This window comes from Centruroides sculpturatus, unplaced genomic scaffold, assembly GCF_000671375.1.
Source record: "Centruroides sculpturatus isolate CEXI.00-Female unplaced genomic scaffold, Cexi_2.0 scaffold871, whole genome shotgun sequence".
In the NCBI taxonomy this organism is placed as follows: Eukaryota; Metazoa; Arthropoda; class Arachnida; order Scorpiones; family Buthidae; genus Centruroides; species Centruroides sculpturatus.
Genome location: NW_019385033.1, coordinates 285485 through 306056, shown reverse-complemented (window position 1 = coordinate 306056; position 20572 = coordinate 285485). Strand labels below are relative to the sequence as shown.

The window sequence follows — 20572 nt, the reverse complement described above, 5'->3', positions numbered from 1 at the left end:
TTAAAACCAGGTGTCTCCTCGTCAGGCAAGTCAAAAGGAGAGATATCAATAGAGTCATCATCACTTCAATATTGGCACAAGAACAGTGTGCCCATTTATCACAACTGCTACATTTATTGTTATTTTTCAAATAAATAAACATAAAAGTTTCAACTTACTTGTAGACTATTTACTTTATCAGACGATACTGTCACTTCGCGCATGCTCAGTTTCGCTATTTTGTAAGCAGACGATATTTTTTTTTTCATGAAAAAAAATGTTTATTTCGATTGTTATCTTACATTTTATTTCTTGTTAAGATATTATTTAAATTTAAAAAAATGTTTTCATAAATAAAATAAAACGTAAAAACATTATTTTATGGTTTGAATTTGTTGGTAATACTGAACACCAGGGGAGTTTGGTTCCATATTTAAAGCACCAATGGGGTCCATATTTCACGCATCTCCATCTTGGGTTAACTTAATTTCTGTCGACACCAAACTTTAAAAACGTGAAAATCACACAGATTAATATGTACCCCTAAGTCTCTGGAACGGAATACGTGCACCAGTGAACCTACACTACACGATTTATATTTTAAAAATAATTAAATTCACTTAGCATTCAAAACTTGCGAATTTTGAAAAAAAAAACAAATTTGCTGATTAAATGTGAACAACTGTTTAACTGAAGTAAAACGGGTTTTCCCCTTGCTATGGATGTCTGTCTAGTTCAGTTCAGCCACATTCCGCTACAGTTCGCCTTTATTATCAGTTCGAAATGGGGTGGGTCCATAATACCCGCAGTGTTCCATAATACTACCTTCTCCTCTACTATTTGTATAATTATTGTATTGAAATTTTAAAGTAAGTTTGTTGAATTCTGATAAAAAATCTCCATTGAAAAGTATTAAAATTTAAAAAACATTATGACAGTAGCACAAAGTCAAAATAATTGTGTGTGGCGCCATCTGTTATAACGTTATAAAAAATAACTTTTATATTATTACGAAAGGCAAAAAGGCTTAATTTTAAGGATAGATGTGAGTTTTTAAAATTATTATAAATGCCAATAAGGAGTAAAATTTTCATATGACACATGACACCGTCTATCTCCCATCCCTTGAATTCCTAGTCCAAAACTTAATAGCTTGAATGCTCCTTATATAGGTTACCATGCCAAATTTCGTTTCTTAATCTTTACCCCATTCTGAGATATTAAACGAAATGGATGCCAACACATACAATATTTTCCTGTTTTCTTTTTTCTTTTCTTGGTTCAGGAGATCTCAAAACGTCGAGATTTGCTAAAATTCCGGAAGAGACAATTACAATTTTTTCCCGAGTTATATAAATAACAGCCGGTAAAGAAAAACTAACTTTATTGCAATAATGCATTAAAATAAATTCTACATAATAAATTTAAAAAGTTAGTAATAATCCTATAATAATAATATAAGAAGAAACCATTGTGCACAAGAAATTATCTCCTTTTCATGCGTAATTACTTTCATAAAAAAATCATGAAATAGCAATTCTATATGAAAGTGTCACTTAATAAATATACACAATTAATTTCGATTGTTTAAATTTTTCGTGTTGAAAAAAAAATTTGTTTAATCACTTATCGTGATATTGTCTAAAACAGTGTTTCTCAACGGGGGCGATAGCGCCGCCATGTGGGCGTTTTTCCATGTTGAGGGGCGATTAGTAACAATTTATATTTTGGGGGGAGGCAAAAAACAATTTTCTGGACGATATAGTAAAACATTATATTAAGAATAATTAGTTATTTCTTTCGTTATATCGAACAATAATTAAACAAATAACATTATACTAATTACTAGTCTATTCAATGCAGTACGAATTTGGCGTTAGCCTTGTCCCTCGGCATCGGAATTTTGTAGTGAAGGGGGCATACTACGTAACGGTTTTATTAAAGGGGGCGACGATTCGTTAGAGGTTGAGAAACACTGGTCTAAAATATGAAGAGAATTGCTGTATTTTTACAGTATATCGTAATATTCAGCTCAATATTCACATCATGGATTGCGAACAAAAGGATAGAAATGTTTTATTAATTTCATTGGACACCGAAATAAACCAGAAACGATTTGCTCAACTTTACCGGCAACATTTAAAATCTTGGTGGCGCCATCTGTTATAAAAAAAATTTTTAAATAAAATATTTTATTTTTAATTATTATAAAATAACAAAAAGCTTAATTTTGATAATAGGGGTGGGTTTTATAAAAAATTGGAAATGCTAATAACGAGTAAAATCGTNAATACGATATTTTTAATTATTATAAAATAACAAAAAGCTTAATTTTGATAATAGGGGTGGGTTTTATAAAAAATTGGAAATGCTAATAACGAGTAAAATCGTCATTAAGTCCGACCCTACTGGCGATACACACGATCCCCTTTATCTCCCCTACCCCTCGACCTTTACTCACCAAAATTTATTAGCATCAATCTCCCTAATAAACAAAAACAAACCTTCATGCAAAATTTCAGAAATTTTTGACAAAAAGCACAGAAGTTATTAATTAAACAAAGAGGAGGGTGAAGAAAATCATGCAACACACACACACACTAACATCCATACATACAGGAATTATCTCCCAATATTTTTTTATTATTATTATTTCTCGATGTTTCAATGTATCCTAAGCCCAAAAATGTAAAAATCTTCGGGAGGGGGGTCATTTTTTGACCGATCGCCATACTTTTCCTCCGTTATAAATAACAGCGAAGAAAGTAAACTTTAAGATCTAAAACACTCAAAAATTGTTTTCTGTGTCCACATTGGATAATTCTTCAATTTCAGATACGAAACATTTGATTGATTGTATAGTAACATGATTATTTTCTCACTTAAGAGGATCCTAATGTCGAACCTTAATATTTAGGAATCTTATTGTTTAATGAAAAGTATGACTCCTACAAATTAGCCATTGTCTGAAGCATTCCTATTTAAAGCATGCCATTACTATCATAAATTTTCTTTAGAGGTTTTGAGTTTTCCTTCAAAATCAATTCAAATTTTTCTCACTTATTCTTTCAATTAATTCATAATAACACTACACCTGTCACAATAACTATTATTGCTTAGAATTTTCTAAGGATTTTTAATGCAGATCATAAGACCAACTCTAATTTAGGATTTTGTAATCCGCATACGGAATTTACAGGAAAGGTTTAAAATGATGTTCAACTTCATGTAACTAACAAAACTCTCGCAATTTTCAGCTGTTATTTTCTATAAGTAAAAGTTTAAACAATTTTTTCTTTTGTTTAAATTAAAATAAAACTGTTTTAAATGAAACTAATTTTATTAAAACATTAAACTGATGACTTTCTATAATGATAATGATATTTTGTAAACATACTATATACAATACCCAATTGAAGAATTCAAATTCTGAAATAAGTCGATACAAAGAAACTTTTTACATTTTATATTCAATATTTTCCATCATACGTTAAATTTTATATACATAGCTGACTTTCTAATTGTATTTTTGACATGTTAGATGGATATAAACGTTTATATATTACAGAAATGCTTTAAACTTTTAAAACGTAACAGAAATACAGTTTATTTACAAAAGAAAATTTAACTTTTCTTACATTTTTGGGCGTTATTGAATAAAGAAATTTTTAGTTTGGCACTTTTTCTTTATAAGGAATCAAGACAATCTTTAAATACACAAGTTTCAGTAATCGGTGGTGCTCGTTATATAACTCACAAAATGATATAATCTATTGCAAGAACAGAATGCCCAGTTTCTTCGTAGCATTCTTCATTCTGATCTTCATAAATCACGATTCATCTCAATTTTCAAGGAACATCTGGTTGAGTCACAAATCTATAAAGCTGTGATCCATCATGTAAATGCTTTTTAAGATCGATATGACAAATGACTCGTCCATCCAGAAGGTGGCGGCCATATTGAAGTGCTTCGTAACGACTTCCCGCTAATCCCGCTTCCAATAACCAATCAATAAGTTCTTTTCCACGAAAACAATTTTCGTAGTTCTTTTGTTTCAATCTATTTTTTTCAAAGAAAACTACTTAGAAGGATTCGTGACTATTTTAATTATTTCTTCGAATTTCTATTTACTTACATTAAGTTCCTGCAAAGTTCTTTATTGCAATTTTCGTAATGATATGTTAAAAATTGCTGACATATACGCTTGGTTTCATAATTCAGATCTTCCATTGGTTTTAATACAAGAGTTCTGCCGCAAAACAATTTTCTTAAACTGCAAATTATTAAAGTCATATTAAAATACCCCAATGTAATATTCCAATATAAATTAAAAAATAAANTGTGTATTAGAAGCATTGATGCTATTACATTTTGGTGGTTAAAGGCTGAGGGGGTGAGGAGATAGAGGGTGATCGTGTGTTATATCTCGAGTGGGGTCGTACTGTACTTAATATTATTCGTTATTAGTATTTACATTTTTTTTTTCTTTTATAAAACTCATCTCCACTTTCACAATTAAGCTTTTTGTAATTTTATAATAATTATTAAAATAGAAAGTTTTTTTTTTATTTTAAATGTTTTTGTTAGGAAAGTTACGCAACTCGTTGCTGGATTTTATTATGTGAAGTGGGAAGAGAAATTTGGAAAATAGAGGAGAATGGGAGCATTTAACCTGAACCTCAGATAAAGAGGAATATAAATTTAATCTTTACAGAAAAAAACATGATATAGAAGTATTGATTTCATTCATATATTTTTATGACTTTCGACGAGAGTTGAATGTTTTTAGTGGTCTCACTAAAAATATGCGACTCCCACTTCACTAGCTGACTGAGAAATGGGTTCCTTTCTCTTTAAGCCCAGGATACGAGAGATGATCCAATGTACTCCTCTTAGTTCCTGGTGAAGTATCGATCATCATCAGGTTTTTGGAGAAGGATGGACTCTATTTGTGAGCTCTTACTATTTTCATAGGTCTCACGATATTTGATACTTCATCAGAAGTTAAAAATATGTCCTTATTGAAAAAAATCTAGGATCTGAGTAATAAGTCTAATTCATTTCTCTCGGTCCTCCGGGAAAGTAACAGCAGTTCATCTATTTATGTATCCATATTAGTTATAATTATTTATATAAAAAAAAATATAGTAGATAATTTACAGGAATGTGGTGCTACACTAATTGTTGAAGATTTTCTTAGTTTGTAAACAGCAACTTGAGTGCATTCAATTAATGTCTTATCTGTTACATTTTCATTAGAAGAATTATCTTCGATACAAATTTCTGGAATTTCTTCGACGTTTTGTCTCGGATTTTGTCGGTAATATAACACCAAAGACGAAAGAGTTATAACGAAACTCAAGCTTAACACTACGGACGACGCGATAGCCTAAAATATTTTCGATACATTCATTTCAAATAATTAAATTTCATTATTTCATTAATAATTTAAATAATTTTGAGTCATTTACCTCATCATTACCATAGAGAAATACAGGAATATCCTCTTTATCTTCTACAAGATGACCTCTTAAACCAGTTATAATGATCAGAACAATCATTATAACAATGGGGATTCTATAAACACAAAACATGCAATTTTTTAAATATTATTGATAACTTATAAAGTAAATTTACTGATTTTAAGGAAATTGTTCGTACCCAAAACCGAGAGAAAGACAATATCGAAGAATTTTATCGAAACAGTTAGGAAATTTAGCGAAAAGGACAATTGCTGCTGCTAAAATAGCAGTCCAAGATCTTGCTGCTAAATGTCCTCCAGTGATGAGAGCAATGTGTATATATGCTAAAGATGTATTGCTTTTAGCTACGCCGTACCATACCAATAACCCAATACTCATAAGTATCTAAAAAATTTAAAAAATTAAGTTTTTGGGCATTTTCTATAATTGTACCGTTTGGAAAATTTGCAGTTTATTCTCATCGGTTAAGGAAATTGTTTTATCTCATCTAAGAATAAATTATGACGATGTGTGCAACGGTGTTTTAATTTCTGGTTATATGACATTCTGATAAATATGGAAATTAGCAGTTTATAAAAGTGCATTAAACCGCAATAATTTTCGTGCTTTGCATACATACATTAAGTATCCTCATGCTCATGATCCAAAAAAGTTAGTAGTAAGTAATAGGAAACTGCAATGTTACAAACTATTTATTCAGCAAGTTTCTCCACACCTTCCTGTCATTTGCTTCAGCACACATTCACACCTGTTTCAACACACTTTCTCACATTCTCTTTCTGACTCAACACGTTTCATTACTTTAGATATTTATCCACATGTACAAACCAAGACGTTCTTGGCCATTCCCCATTGCGTTTCCTATCTCAATCCCACATGTATATTCTCTTCAACAGTTTTCGTTTCATTCTCTTATAATGGCCCCACCATCATTGTGTTAATTCCTTATATTTTCAAATAAACTCGCTGTAATCCCACACTCCTGTAGCATTTGTTTTTCTTCATGATTTTCACCTTCTTGTTGTCAGCAGAATTGTATGCTTTCTGGACTCTGTCGTTTTTGTCAGCAGCAGTTTGCAATAATACGGATATACACACATTAAATAGATCAAAGGGTAGTTACTAGACTCTACCCTCTGACCTCCAACCTGAATTGGTTCTTCAGCTTGTAAGTTATGCATAGGACTAACAATTCCGTAATGTAAAAGTTTTTACATTCTTAAAAGAAGGCAAATGGAAAAAAGATGTTTTGCTTATTTGTATTTATATTTTAAAAGAATTAAACATANGTACTTGATATTATTCGTTATTAGTATTTACATTTTTTTTTTCTTTTATAAAACTCATCTCCACTTTCACAATTAAGCTTTTTGTAATTTTATAATAATTATTAAAATAGAAAGTTTTTTTTTTATTTTAAATGTTTTTGTTAGGAAAGTTACGCAACTCGTTGCTGGATTTTATTATGTGAAGTGGGAAGAGAAATTTGGAAAATAGAGGAGAATGGGAGCATTTAACCTGAACCTCAGATAAAGAGGAATATAAATTTAATCTTTACAGAAAAAAACATGATATAGAAGTATTGATTTCATTCATATATTTTTATGACTTTCGACGAGAGTTGAATGTTTTTAGTGGTCTCACTAAAAATATGCGACTCCCACTTCACTAGCTGACTGAGAAATGGGTTCCTTTCTCTTTAAGCCCAGGATACGAGAGATGATCCAATGTACTCCTCTTAGTTCCTGGTGAAGTATCGATCATCATCAGGTTTTTGGAGAAGGATGGACTCTATTTGTGAGCTCTTACTATTTTCATAGGTCTCACGATATTTGATACTTCATCAGAAGTTAAAAATATGTCCTTATTGAAAAAAATCTAGGATCTGAGTAATAAGTCTAATTCATTTCTCTCGGTCCTCCGGGAAAGTAACAGCAGTTCATCTATTTATGTATCCATATTAGTTATAATTATTTATATAAAATTTTAAATCTTTAATTGTATATATGAATATCAATATTGCGTTTGCTAATTTTATTTTTATTTAGATTTAATGCTCTGATTACATCTAATAAAATCCTTTATATCAAGTGATATAGTAATAAATTAGTCAGCGGATGCTATTTATTTACTTTTCCATAACTGAAATTGCGATTTGCATGTAGAGCGTTTAATTGTATTATTTTCAATGTTTTTTGTTGCAAGAAACAATTTTTTTAAATATAAAAGTTGAAGTAAATCTAAATATAGATATACTGTACATATATAAAAATGAATAACATATACTTTTGCAAATGTTATATTAATTTATGTAATGTCTTAACATTTATTCTTATTAACTTTTAATTATTTTACGAAAATATTTGCTAAAATTACGTACTGATGCCAATAATCCCAATATTCCCAGGACCAGAAGAGTATTGCTCATTTGCATGGCGTATTCGGCTACACCACTCACATGCATGGTGACCATCTTTGCTAAAACGAACATAAGTGGTGCAGTAAGAAAAGTGCAAACTACCATCGTCGCGGAGAGCTTAAAATATAAAAATTTTCATGGTTATTTAATTAAAATTATAAGTTATCAAGAGAAGTAAGTGAAAGAACACTCACCACTTCTGTAGGTAGGCTGTATTGATTAGCAAAAAGCAATACAATGGGTCCAGTTGGAACCATTCCATATAAAAACCCATAATTTGCTAAATCTTCGACATCTGGGTATGTTGCACATAAAAGTTGTACAGTTGCACGAATAATAAGAGGTGAAGCTAGCCTAAAATATAATTCAGTTAGATTAAAATATTGAAATTGCTTCGTGTAGATTCACATTAATGGAATAAAACTTACATTTTTACAGCTAACAATATCCCAGGAACCAAAAGTCCAGCACCAGCAAGACTACTTCCTGTTCCTAATATACTAAAGCCTAATAAAAATAATACAGTTGCTTCGAAAGCCATACTCAAGACCTGCAATAAAAATATTTAATTATCAAAAATATATTTAAAAAAAATAAATCATTTCTTGGTAAATTATACTTTTTAATTTTACAAATTTAAATCTATATGAATCCTTTATTTGTAAGATATTTCTTAAGATATTAGAAAATTCTTACCTCTAGTATTCGAATGATTACATCGGGGAATTGTCCTCTTAAAAATATATTACCAAGGACTCCTAATAATGTCATGAAAACATTTGGATTAGTTAACACTTCCCAAATTATTGAGAAAATCATTTTGGTAAATTTAAATATAATTTGTCTTCTATTAATAAATAAATCTTTATTCGAATTAGTAGAACGGAATTTTTCAATTTCCATCATTAAAAATCCTATAGGATTTAAGATTATAAGCGATATCGGTGCTATTAGATACATGTATCCTGGATAGTATGGATATTTTGATCCGTATAAGGACGTTACTGAAAAATAAAAAAGAAATAATAAGATTTGTATGATAAAAATAGAAAATTTTAAAATATTTAATTAAAATCTACATATTTTAAATATTTATGTATAATATAAGTCATTGAATTTATTAAGTTAATTACATTTTCACTTTAACATCATATTCGAATTTGATTGGTCGAGAAAAATTTTTCAAAATTTACGTAATCAACGAACCTGTTTAAATTTAAATTTTTCCTGCTTGGAATAAAGAATTTATGTAAATAAATTATAAAATTAAATAAAAACTTATTTAAATTTGTTTGATATTTAAATAGGATGTTATAAAAAAAAATAGACAAAAACAGAACATGAAACGCTATTATTTTGGGGTGCTTCTAAGTGACAAGCAGCCAAGTAAGCAGACCAATAGCATAGTTTATTTCATATGAAACGAGATATGCAATCGGTTTGCTTACTTAACTGCTTGCTATTTAGTACTCTTGTTTTCTCTCAAAAACAGGTTTATAAAGTCACATGACGATTTAAATCCTTTGACCAGTCTAGAAGGGCTTTTTTTGAAGTTTAAAGATTCTGAAAAAAATCCATTAAAATGAAAAAAGATTCTACAAATAAATAATTAAAGTCACGCCAAAAAGAAAAACGATCTTTGACTTTTCTTCAGACTTTCTGTCATTGCTTTCTGTAAGAAAATACAATTTCTACAAGGAGCAAGATTTAAAACATAAATAAGAATTCTTGTAAGGGAAATAAGATCTCATATAACAATATTTGTCCATACTCTTATCATAAGCTATTTTTTACTCTTAAAATAATTCATCCTTATAATTTGGTATGAGCTAGAGTTTTTCAATGCCAATATCTGGAAAATTGATTATTCCAAAAATCCTTTCATTTACAAGAGGTTCATTTCTCTTGTGCTTAATTAACTCCTGATTAACAGAATTGAAAATGTCAGAAGAAAATTTTATCCTCTATAAATAACACAGTCAATGTTGTGTGATTAGTTTCGGTCTAATAAGCGAGTAGACCAGACTCTTGTACTGTACATATAGATACATTGTAATTGGATAATATTTTTGGAAATGTTCTGCCATTCCTTAATTCAGAGATATAAGAGTTAATTTTTTAGATTGTTGTCACTGATGATTAGAGTTTGGATAATTATAGTTGATGTAGAGAGTGTTATGGTAGAGAGTATGATGTAGAGAGCACATGGCAAGCGATAACCAATAGTAAGAATGAGAGGTCACGTCACGTCTGATCCATGAATATGACCTATGTATTTTTCTGGAGACTTTTAACTCAATCAACCGTGTTTTAAACTAAATTCGTGCTGTAAATTCAAACGTTATTATCTGTTATGTTTTTATTCGAATTACGATTATCGATTAATTACACCAGCATATTCTTTGTAAATATTTATACAATTATTTGTATTAAAAAACAATAAGCGCATGCTTATTTTAAATCTATTATGCCTAAAAGTCATTAACAACACTCCATTCTGGAAGGAGAAGTCACCAAAACCATTCTTTACAAAAATTTTCTCAAATTCTGTTCGAATCCTTCTCTGTTCTTAAATGCAGTCGCCAGAAAATGTTCTAGAACTGAAACGTAGTTTTTCGCAGTACATTCAAAAGACTAATCGTTCTTTTTTAAAGCAAAAAATGGGATTCTTTGGCATCCTAACAACAATTATGACAACGGAAATGACGTTTACGACTTTAATTTAATGTTCTAAGTCATCAACAAACATGTTAGTTGGAAGAATGACGTCAGATTCATCTTTCGCCAAAACAAGTATAGAATTATATTTTTAATTATCTTATGATGGAAGTTCTCTTGATTTGTTTATCGTAATTCTATGTAAACTTTTTCAATGCTATTTTCTACTTCATTCAATACTTTGAATTGTTATTGACAATATTTTCAACTTGAATCAATTTAGCAGTCCATGTTAAAAGTTATCCGTGATAAACAGATTGAAAGATGAAACATCTAGAAGAGGCCTGATCTATTGATAGAAGGTTGGATTTCGGAAGTAGCCTAACTTACAATAGCTATTTTTAAAAATGTTATGATGTTGGACTAATGTTGTCATATACAGATTCTTGTCAGATCCTCTTGTTACATCGATATTCTATTACTATTTTCCTAATTTTTAAATAATATCTTTATCGAAAAACATATCGTTTCAGAGACTCATATCGATATTATCTTCCGTTAGATTTACGTAATTCTTCTAGACACGTTCTTCAAAAATTAATGATGTTCCGATCATGATTACTTTGGATGTGTTTTCCTCTAACTTTTCCTTATAATCTCACCTCGTCTGGAAAATATGTATGTAGTCAAATATTAATACAATAGCATACCGGTATATAACGAAATAAAGTATGTGGAATATTGCCAAATTTTATTATTTGAACACAGTGTGGCTACATTGCATGCAATCTCTGCATCAATCAACTTCGCATGAGTAAGTCTTTAATAAAATTCCTGATGTGGAGAAGAAAATGTTTCGAAATTTACAACAATCTTTGACGATTCTTGTAAATAAATGCTTTCAATAACCCTGTTTGTTTGCGGTAGAAACAACTGGGTTTTTATCACGATCATCATGTTAGAAATTCACGTTATAGGCTTGTGATTTATCAAATTTAGGAAAATTTAATTTTGTCCTTGACCAAGATGAATCCCTTTTGTGAATAATGTTGTAACTTAACGATAGTGTTACAGCTTCAAAAATCACTAAAAAACTCGAAATTATTTCATACTGTATTAAATCTATGACATTCTCTTAACACGTAAGAATTATTTTTTTCACATTTGATTCCTTTTGAATTAAGATCACTAAAAAAGCCTTTTTTCCATACCCATTATCGGTCGGAACTCGTTTCACAGTGGGGACGGCGAGATAGTGAAGGAGGTGGTGGTCTATTCCTACATATAGGGATAGACCACCAATCAAGAAATTCTTGATGTTGCTTGTCAGCAGGCCCATTGAAAGAAGGGGACGCTTTGGATTTTTTCATTATTTTTCTTATACTGCAATTCATAAAAGAGAGTTTAAAACGATAACGTGTATTACAGAATGTTTTGCTTCTGTTATCTTTTATCATTTAACTTCAATATGAGACATGAAAATGTGACTACAATAATACATATTTTATTCTTAAAATATCATATATATTAGCTGAATTAATGATGTAAAAATTGTTGTTCTTATATATGATTTAATTCACTAAAGTATAGAAAAAGCTTAAAAGTGATATGCCATATAAATCTCTTATATTTATAATTTTTAATCCCAAATGATTGTGGCCGTCCGTATTATTCGAGTTTTCGGTTATCCGAAGTTGCCGTTGGGTCATATTGCCTCAAATAATTGGGATTCTACTTTATTCTGAAATGTATAGTCATATACAATTGTCACTTTAATCGTCACAACGACGGGCTGCAATTTTTGCTCTCCATCTCAATTAATAGTAGCTTGCCCCTGTACATCATTCTTTTCCTTTAACAATAGACTCGTTTCGGTCATCTATCTAACACCTTTCAAGGGAAAAATTTTCAATTGAAATAACATGACTTCTGGTTTGTATTGAGCATTCATAGTATAGTTAATCGGGGCCTCCTGCCCCTAAGGTTTCCATATCTGTTCTCATCTTTCACCTATCTAACACCGTTTTCGAGATTACGGAAAGATAGACAAACAGACTTACGACAGTGATAATTTATAGGTTTACAATTTTTTCAAATTGCAGCCCCCCAAAAAATTAAAACAGATTGTAGACTGTACAACTAAGTGGCAAGAATCAAAGCATGTAGAAGAGAATTAAGTTTGATCCTATGTAATATCCAAACACTTCATTCATTTTTTATGGTATAAATCTGTGACTCTACTGAGAAGGTTCCTCTGCATCTTATTTATAAATGTGTTCTGACACATTCGTTCTTCTGGATTTATCTTTTTTGAGATAAATCCAGATGTCTGCCATTTTTCTTTAAGAGTTTATCTTTTTTTCAAAGAAATCAAAGTTTTGTGGGGTGCACAACGGACTTTTTAGGTCGAAATACATTGGCTATTGTTTCTTTTGTTAAGATATTGTACTAAACTATACGTCAGTCTACAATCGATACAGTATGAAACTTAGTAAGACAACGAGACGAGCATAATAAATTTGAAGTTATACGAAAATTTCATATGTAATTGTAAAAAGTTCCTTAAAAATTTGAATCCATAATATCTTATTTATAATATTAATCTACTAATCTACGCGAATCTGTTACGAATTTTGTAATTTTTTATTAATTTCGTAACGTTTTCTTTAATTATATCATAGTTTTACATTATTTTCTGAATGTTTTAAAGTAATTTATATAAGATAAATATGAACATAACCATTCCTTAAAATTTTGATACTAGTAATAAATAATCAAAAATACTTACTTATGGGATAAGCTAAACCGAAATCGTTTCCTTGAGTACAGAATATTGCATATAGTCCACATATGGCTAAATTAAATGGTTTTCTTACGATGAGAGTCACTATAGCAACTAGGAAGAAAATTGCAAGTTTTCCTATCAAAACTCCAATTACAAATGACCAATTGGCGTGAATTAAATCTATGGTAATTAAATTCAAAAATATCAATGCTGGAAGCGAAAACTCTGAAGCAAATCTGCTGAGTCCTTTAATTTCGGATCCAACGATCATATGAAGCTTTCCAGCAATATACCTAGAAATATCAATTTTAAAGTTTTTTTTATTTTAGCATACTGGTTTCACCCATGATGCGGGGAATACAAACTTATAAAAAAGAATTACAGAGATCAATATACAACAATAAAAACCACCGTGATTATAATGAATTGTTACAGAATATAAATACACAAATACAAAATTCACAAAACTGACAATAAATAATCAATTAAAGAAATTATTAACATAAATCATANAAAATTATTGTTATTTTATCTTAGATTATGCATTAAAATTTATAAAGTTTATAATAATTTAGTTTTACTGAATATTTATGATTTATGAATAACTTTGTGATATAAGGTTCCAGTTACTAATTACTAAGACAGGAATTGATGCAGATTGACAATTCTAGAAATAAAATGAATGGATATATTTGTAGTTTGTTACAAATGAGAAAGTTCTAAGAAGATGATAAGACATTTTTATATGCAGCTGAATAAATAATTCTGCCAACCTCATTACTTCCTAGAAGTTGATGATGATCAATGAACGAGAATGACTTGAAAATATGCTTTTAATATGTTAAGTTGTTTCAGTGGTCAAGGTGAAGAGAATCTTGACAAAGGGTGGAGTAAGTAAATCGTGATACTGTTATATCTTGATATAGAATGACTCAGGGAATTTTAGTTCTCACGTTTGGGGAAAGTACTAAATATTTTTGTTTATGAACCATATTTTTGTTTTATTAAGATGTTAACGGATTTAAGCTTAAAAAATTCATATAAATGTACCGTATATATATATGTATTATTTATTAAAAAAAAGCATAAAAATTTAATATAGATATGACACTTCTTTAATGCTGTGATAATTCTAAAACGAATTAAAATAAAAAGAAATTGAATATTTTGATGAAATATTAATGAATAATATTGTAAATGATGTCAAAAATTTAGTTTAAATAATATTTGTTGGAAATAATATTTATTTTATAGAATTAATTGAGAAAAACATTGACGAAAGGTGAAACGAGTTAAACACGCGTCGCTCATAACTAAAATTACAAGAAATAATTTGCATATTTTCTTATCAGTTATAACGTATATTAAAGTATAGAACAATGAAAATAAAAAAAGGATTTTATCAAGATTTAAAAGTTTAAAATTGTATTTTTCTATGATGGATTACATTAAAATTGTTTCATGTGATTTAAAAAGTATTATTCGTAATTAAATAAATTTTGAATTTTTTAAACAAAGATGGTTTCAATGATAAATCTCTCTTTTGATATAAAATAATAAAACTGTGTATAAAACAATAATTAAAAAATTTATACTCATACTCATACACATATTATACTATCTTGTATATCAATAACCATTCTTTCTGCATTTTTATAGAATTTTTATATTAAAAAAACTTGTCAAATATATTAGAATATGTTATGTTTTACATTTACTGAAGAGTTTATAACATAAAATTGTTTTAAAATATGAAATAAATAATTTTTTCCTGAAATATCATATAAAAATAGGGTTACCTTATGGGTGTCCAGGAGTTTAAGTCCAAAAGTCTTTTAAAAAGTAGGTCTATTCTTCCTCTAAATACATCCACAGTGTCCTCATTTTTAGAAAAATCTGTCCTTCTTTCATAATTTTTATCTGGTAAAACTATTTAAAGAAAGAACTGCTACCGCTCTATACTTGAAAGTTTTGATCCAGAGAAAACTTTAAAATACCATTCAATTATATAAAAATTTATATAAAAATCTTATATTATAACTAAATTGTAGTAAATATGTACAAAAATCTTGGAAAAAAATTTCTTGGTTTTTTATTAAAATTCAATTTCATTATTTATCAAATTTCCAAGAAATGATTTCACGATAAATTTTTTGAATCTTTATTGAACCATTGAATAAAAAACATAAATACATTTTTCTTGATAATATCTTTTGAAAATTTCGTCTATAAATATTTTTATTATAATTAAATCTACAATGGAACAAGTTTTTAAAGTAATAAGAATAAAGAATTCTATTTTTTTAAATATAGTGAAAGAATGTTTCAAAAGTTTTGCGTGCAACAGGAAAAATAAAAGAATAACATCACGATGTTGTAGATAAAAAAAGGAAAAATATTTTTTAAAAAGTCACGATATGATAAATAATAAGGTTTAATAATTTTAAAAATAAGAAAATAAATTCGATAAAATTAGAATTGATAAAGTAAATTAACCGTAAAGAAAAGCGAGAACGGATTGTTAGAAAAGTTGAATTGAGAAGCGTTAAAAGATGGCTATTTTTGAAAGATCTGCAGTAATTGTGTTATGATACGATGTTGAAAATGTATACTACAAGAGTCTAGAGTTGGATTTTAAAAAAATTTGTACTATAGAAAAACTTGAAATTGATGATGCTACTGTAGGAACATTAATTTCGATTTTGATCATGGAGAGTTGAAGACTCTGATACTTTAAAAGTGACAAAAATGCGATGAAGGAAATACTTTCTTTGCTCTAAAGCGAATCTTAGATATTGTAAAATAAAGAATTAATATTTTATAATACATTGTGTGAAATATAACTAATGATGAGGTATTTCAAAAAATAATCATTCAGGTGTTATCTTTAGAAGGGCATCAGGAATAAATTTGTATAGTATTATTTCATTGATAAACCTAACAAGATGTGTATACTTCGTATATACTGTATATATTCAGTTAAAGAACAAATTGTTCTCTCTGCTTCTATCTGAATACGCTTCTATAAGAAAATGATTTTAATTAAATACGAGTAGCTGAAATCTAGGATATAAAACATAAAATCCAAATTAAATTCGTTTAATTCATATAAGAATGAAAGAACACTAAGCCATCGCCTACAAGATAAATTAATTAATTGTGGATGAGAAGAAAACACGGTATAAATAAATTGATAATTAGTTATATCGTGAAATAGAGCCATCATAGAAGCCATCAATAAAAGCATTATATTATAGGCATAATATAAAAGTATCACAGATATAAAAACTGAAGATAATCTATTCTAAAAATAGTTACCTCTCTCATTTAAATTACCATATATCATTCACGTATTTAATTACTTTTAATTAATCATATTTAATATAATTTCTTCTCATTGATGATTTCTGGTTAATGCTTTTGGTGTTTTATGCTATTCGTTTTTGATTTTACTACTTTATTTTCTAAAATAATTAAATAATCGAATGTAATGATCTTATAGAATTATATCATTAGTCACGCATTATACATTTTTCTTATATACACACATAGAAATATAACAAGTATGTACATAATGTATTAAAGAATGAAAATTACTGTATAAAAATTTGTGATTATTCTAGAAATACAAATTTCAATTTAACATTATTTTTCTGTTGATAAACATGAATTACTAAATTAATGCATGCCCTATTTACTCAGATATTCTACATTTTCATCTATATCGAATTTGATTTGTTTAGAAAACAAACTAAATATTAATATTAATGTATAGTACTTGTTTATTGTATTCTTAATAAGAACTTTATCTAAACTCAGGCATTTTATTATACTAAATGAGCTACAGGGTAACTATATGAATGTGTTTGTTAAGAGTAAATCAATATTTTAATTAATTAAAACATACTAAATATATATGATATAATACTTATAATAGTTATGTTTATACTTGAACGTCTGAAAACTCTGCCATCATAAAATAAATTTATTTTTAAATGATATGCGTCATACATATAACTAACACCTTATTCTTGCCGAGAAATATAATTTATTTCAAACAAATGTTTTCAACCTGATTCACGGGCCATCTTCAGGTTTAGAACATATTTGAATTATATTACATATGTCACCTCTGAATAAGTTCTTCAGAGGTGACATATGTCTTTACCACCTTCTTGGGTCTTCTTAACTTGAAGAATTCTTAACCTGGGGTTCATGGAACCCTTGGGTCTTGAATTGGGTCTCAATAGATTTCCTCAATAGATTTCAAGGGACGCGAAAACTTATATCACAAAAATTATATCTGTATTTTCAATAAATGTTAACTATTGTTACATACTGTTTTAGTGAAGAAGCACGTGTATATACATTGTTACCATATAACAAATTTAATATATTTTTAATACAATATTTTGATAACTATGTTTCATTATCATTGATTTCCTTTGTAATCCTATGTATTTTATTTTAGTCATTTAAAAACGTTATTTTGAGACAGAATCTATAAGTTTTTGTTAATTGCCAAAGGAATCATGGAAAAATAAAAGGTAATAAACCTCTGAACAAGAATATTCGTGGACCAATCAACAGAAAAAAACGTATCTGTATACGAATGACTGTATTCTTTTTAGAATAATGCAACCAGAAAGTTCTAATGGGAAAAAATAAACTTATCCTCCAAAACAAGGCAAATGATTCTATATAGGATACAATTTACATAATTAATTTTAATAAAAGGTAACNAATTTTTAAAATTTGTTATTTAAAATATGATAAAATTAAAATATATAAGTTTAAAATAATATTTTTAACAGTATATTTTTTACAAGATAACGTCATTATATCAATCCTTTAATAAATGTAAGTGTAAAATTCAACTTATAAATCTCATTTTCTCTATTTAAAAAAGGGGTCGAACTCGAGCTTTTTTGTAGAAAGACTCGGGTTCTAATCCCAGCTTTATAAGCGGGCCAAGATTCTGCATAGCTAATTTTATATTCTTTTAGAGTAATTAAAATAATTCATATATTTGCGAAAGACTTGAGTTCGAATCTCCACAACCAAGTCTTGCTAAACTTGTGATTTATATTCTAGAAAATTAAGGACTTTAATGCATAAAACATCACTATAATGTTTTTTTTTTTTTAAATGGGTATTTGAATTCTATAAGATGTTTTTAAATATATAACACTCATCATACTGTCATGGGACAGTTATGTGTTATAAGAAATAAATTTTTATTTCAAAATATGTCAGACATAACATATAAGCGTGTATATTTTGAATCGTAAGAAAATTTTAATTTAAAGAGAATATGAATAAATTATAACTTGTTCTCATATCATAGGTCAAAAGTTTGAAAGTCGTATCAATTATAATATACTCATTTTTAAAGTATGACGTGTTTATTGAAATTCAAAAAATGTTCTCTTTTTAACAATAGTAATTAAATAATTAAAGTAAAATTCACTTATTTATTTAATTTTCTTAAACATTTTTAATATAAGTTACCATTCATAATTAAATGTAAATTTTATGATCTATTAAATATATAAAATCCATCACGGAATTCCCTATTACTATCCACAAATGTGATTTATTTTGTATGTGTACACAAGAACGCCCAGAAGGAGGCAAAAAAGCAAATTGATCTGGCCCCCGGGAAAGTAAGGGCCCTCATACAATTTTTTTTTCATTTAATTCCTTTGCGTTAATATATAATTTAATTTTGTATATGGCCCCCATCTGGCCCGTTACCTTTTGGGCAGCCTTGTATGTAAACAGAAAAACATATATTCCATAACTGATTGTTAACAGAAACATAAGTACTGTATTCAGATTTCATGCTTAATTTTAGAAACAATAATTTAAATTGTGTGAAGAAAATTCATTCAAGTACTTTATTTTATTTTTTTCATATCAATGATCCTATGGCCAATGTCACTTTCTTTTATGCTCTAGTTAAAATTTTGTGTAATTTGTACCCAATTCTGAAAAACGTTGCTATTTTACAATGTTTAATTGCGTTTTATAAAATTAAATTATAATTTTGTTAATTATAAACTTAACGGAAATTTAAATAAAAACTTTCTATTCATTTGTTGAAATCCTCTTCATACTTTATAATAAATATTTTCATATTATATATTATTAAAATTGTAATTTCATTATTTCCAACCCTTTACAAATTTCTGAAAAGTTTTACAAAGAACCTCGTTGTAGGAGGAAAATGTCAGATTTTGGATGTTTTTTAAACTAATCTCCAAAAAAATCAACACAATTAAACCTGGATGAAGTCGATGACTTCATAAAGTAGATCAGTCATTACCTATGAATTCACTATGTCCTTTTCACTTGTAATGTTGTAAACCTTCAACATTACAAGTTTTCCTGCTTAATATTCATTAAAAATATTAAGATGAGCATCTTTTCAAGTTTTTAAAGTAATTAATTATAATATTTTTATGTTAATTTATTAATTTATATATGTTGCAAGTAGTTAGCTTCGAATCATCTATTGAGTTCAATAGGTGAGTGAAAAAACATACCTAGTATTAAAATGATCTTATTATGTAATTCTTTAATTATTTTATTAATATAACATAAGTTTTAAGCTAACAGTACATATTAATGTTATGTTTTTTTTACGAAAGTAAGAAAATTACGAGAATAAAACTACAAATATCATGTCATTCCGAAATGATTTTCAAGACTTCTGCTGAATACAAGTTCTTGTAAGTTGAGTGTAATGGATTATGCCACCATTCGAATGCACATCGTTCTTCAAATTAAAGAGTTATTCGGTTATGGCCCGTATACAAAAAGTTATAAAGAGCAACAACAACGATTAATCATTGTCTAGAATGAATGATCGTGTACAGTTGTAACGGTAATTTAAAACTCAGTTAATGTGTTGAGTTAATAAAAAGAAAATATACTCAATAAACTAACATAGATGACAATTACATTTATATTTGAACTGATTTTTTTTATGTATAAAGCGCTAAAAATTCCCTAGTGATAGAATTTTGTAAAACGTTTCGATTTTCAAAAAATATGTAAATTTCGTAACGAAATTTTTAAAATTATTTATGAATATAAATTAAAATTCATAAAATGTTTTTCAAATTACTTTTAACATTTGTAAAAAATATAAATTTTATTTTACCTTAAAATGGCTTTATTTAAATAATTTAAATTATTATTATTTTGCTAATCATTTTTTAAATTATAAAAAATAATCAAAA

General features: G+C 27.9%; 1 protein-coding gene across 1 annotated transcript in view; it reads right to left on the bottom strand.

The window, feature by feature from the left end:
• Positions 1-3346: 3346 nt before the first annotated feature.
• The window catches only part of LOC111633686 (integral membrane protein GPR155-like), a 26394-nt gene continuing 9168 nt past the window's right edge, over positions 3347-20572 (bottom strand). The window contains exons 3-12 of the mRNA XM_023378298.1: positions 13329-13618; positions 8579-8886; positions 8311-8432; positions 8077-8236; positions 7844-7999; positions 5642-5847; positions 5452-5557; positions 5141-5369; positions 4116-4341; positions 3347-4039 (exon numbers count right to left, since the gene is read on the bottom strand). Coding sequence (XP_023234066.1) covers positions 3829-4039; positions 4116-4341; positions 5141-5369; positions 5452-5557; positions 5642-5847; positions 7844-7999; positions 8077-8236; positions 8311-8432; positions 8579-8886; positions 13329-13618 — 2014 coding nt within the window. The 3' untranslated portion in view covers positions 3347-3828. The remainder of the gene's footprint in view (positions 4040-4115; positions 4342-5140; positions 5370-5451; positions 5558-5641; positions 5848-7843; positions 8000-8076; positions 8237-8310; positions 8433-8578; positions 8887-13328; positions 13619-20572) is intronic.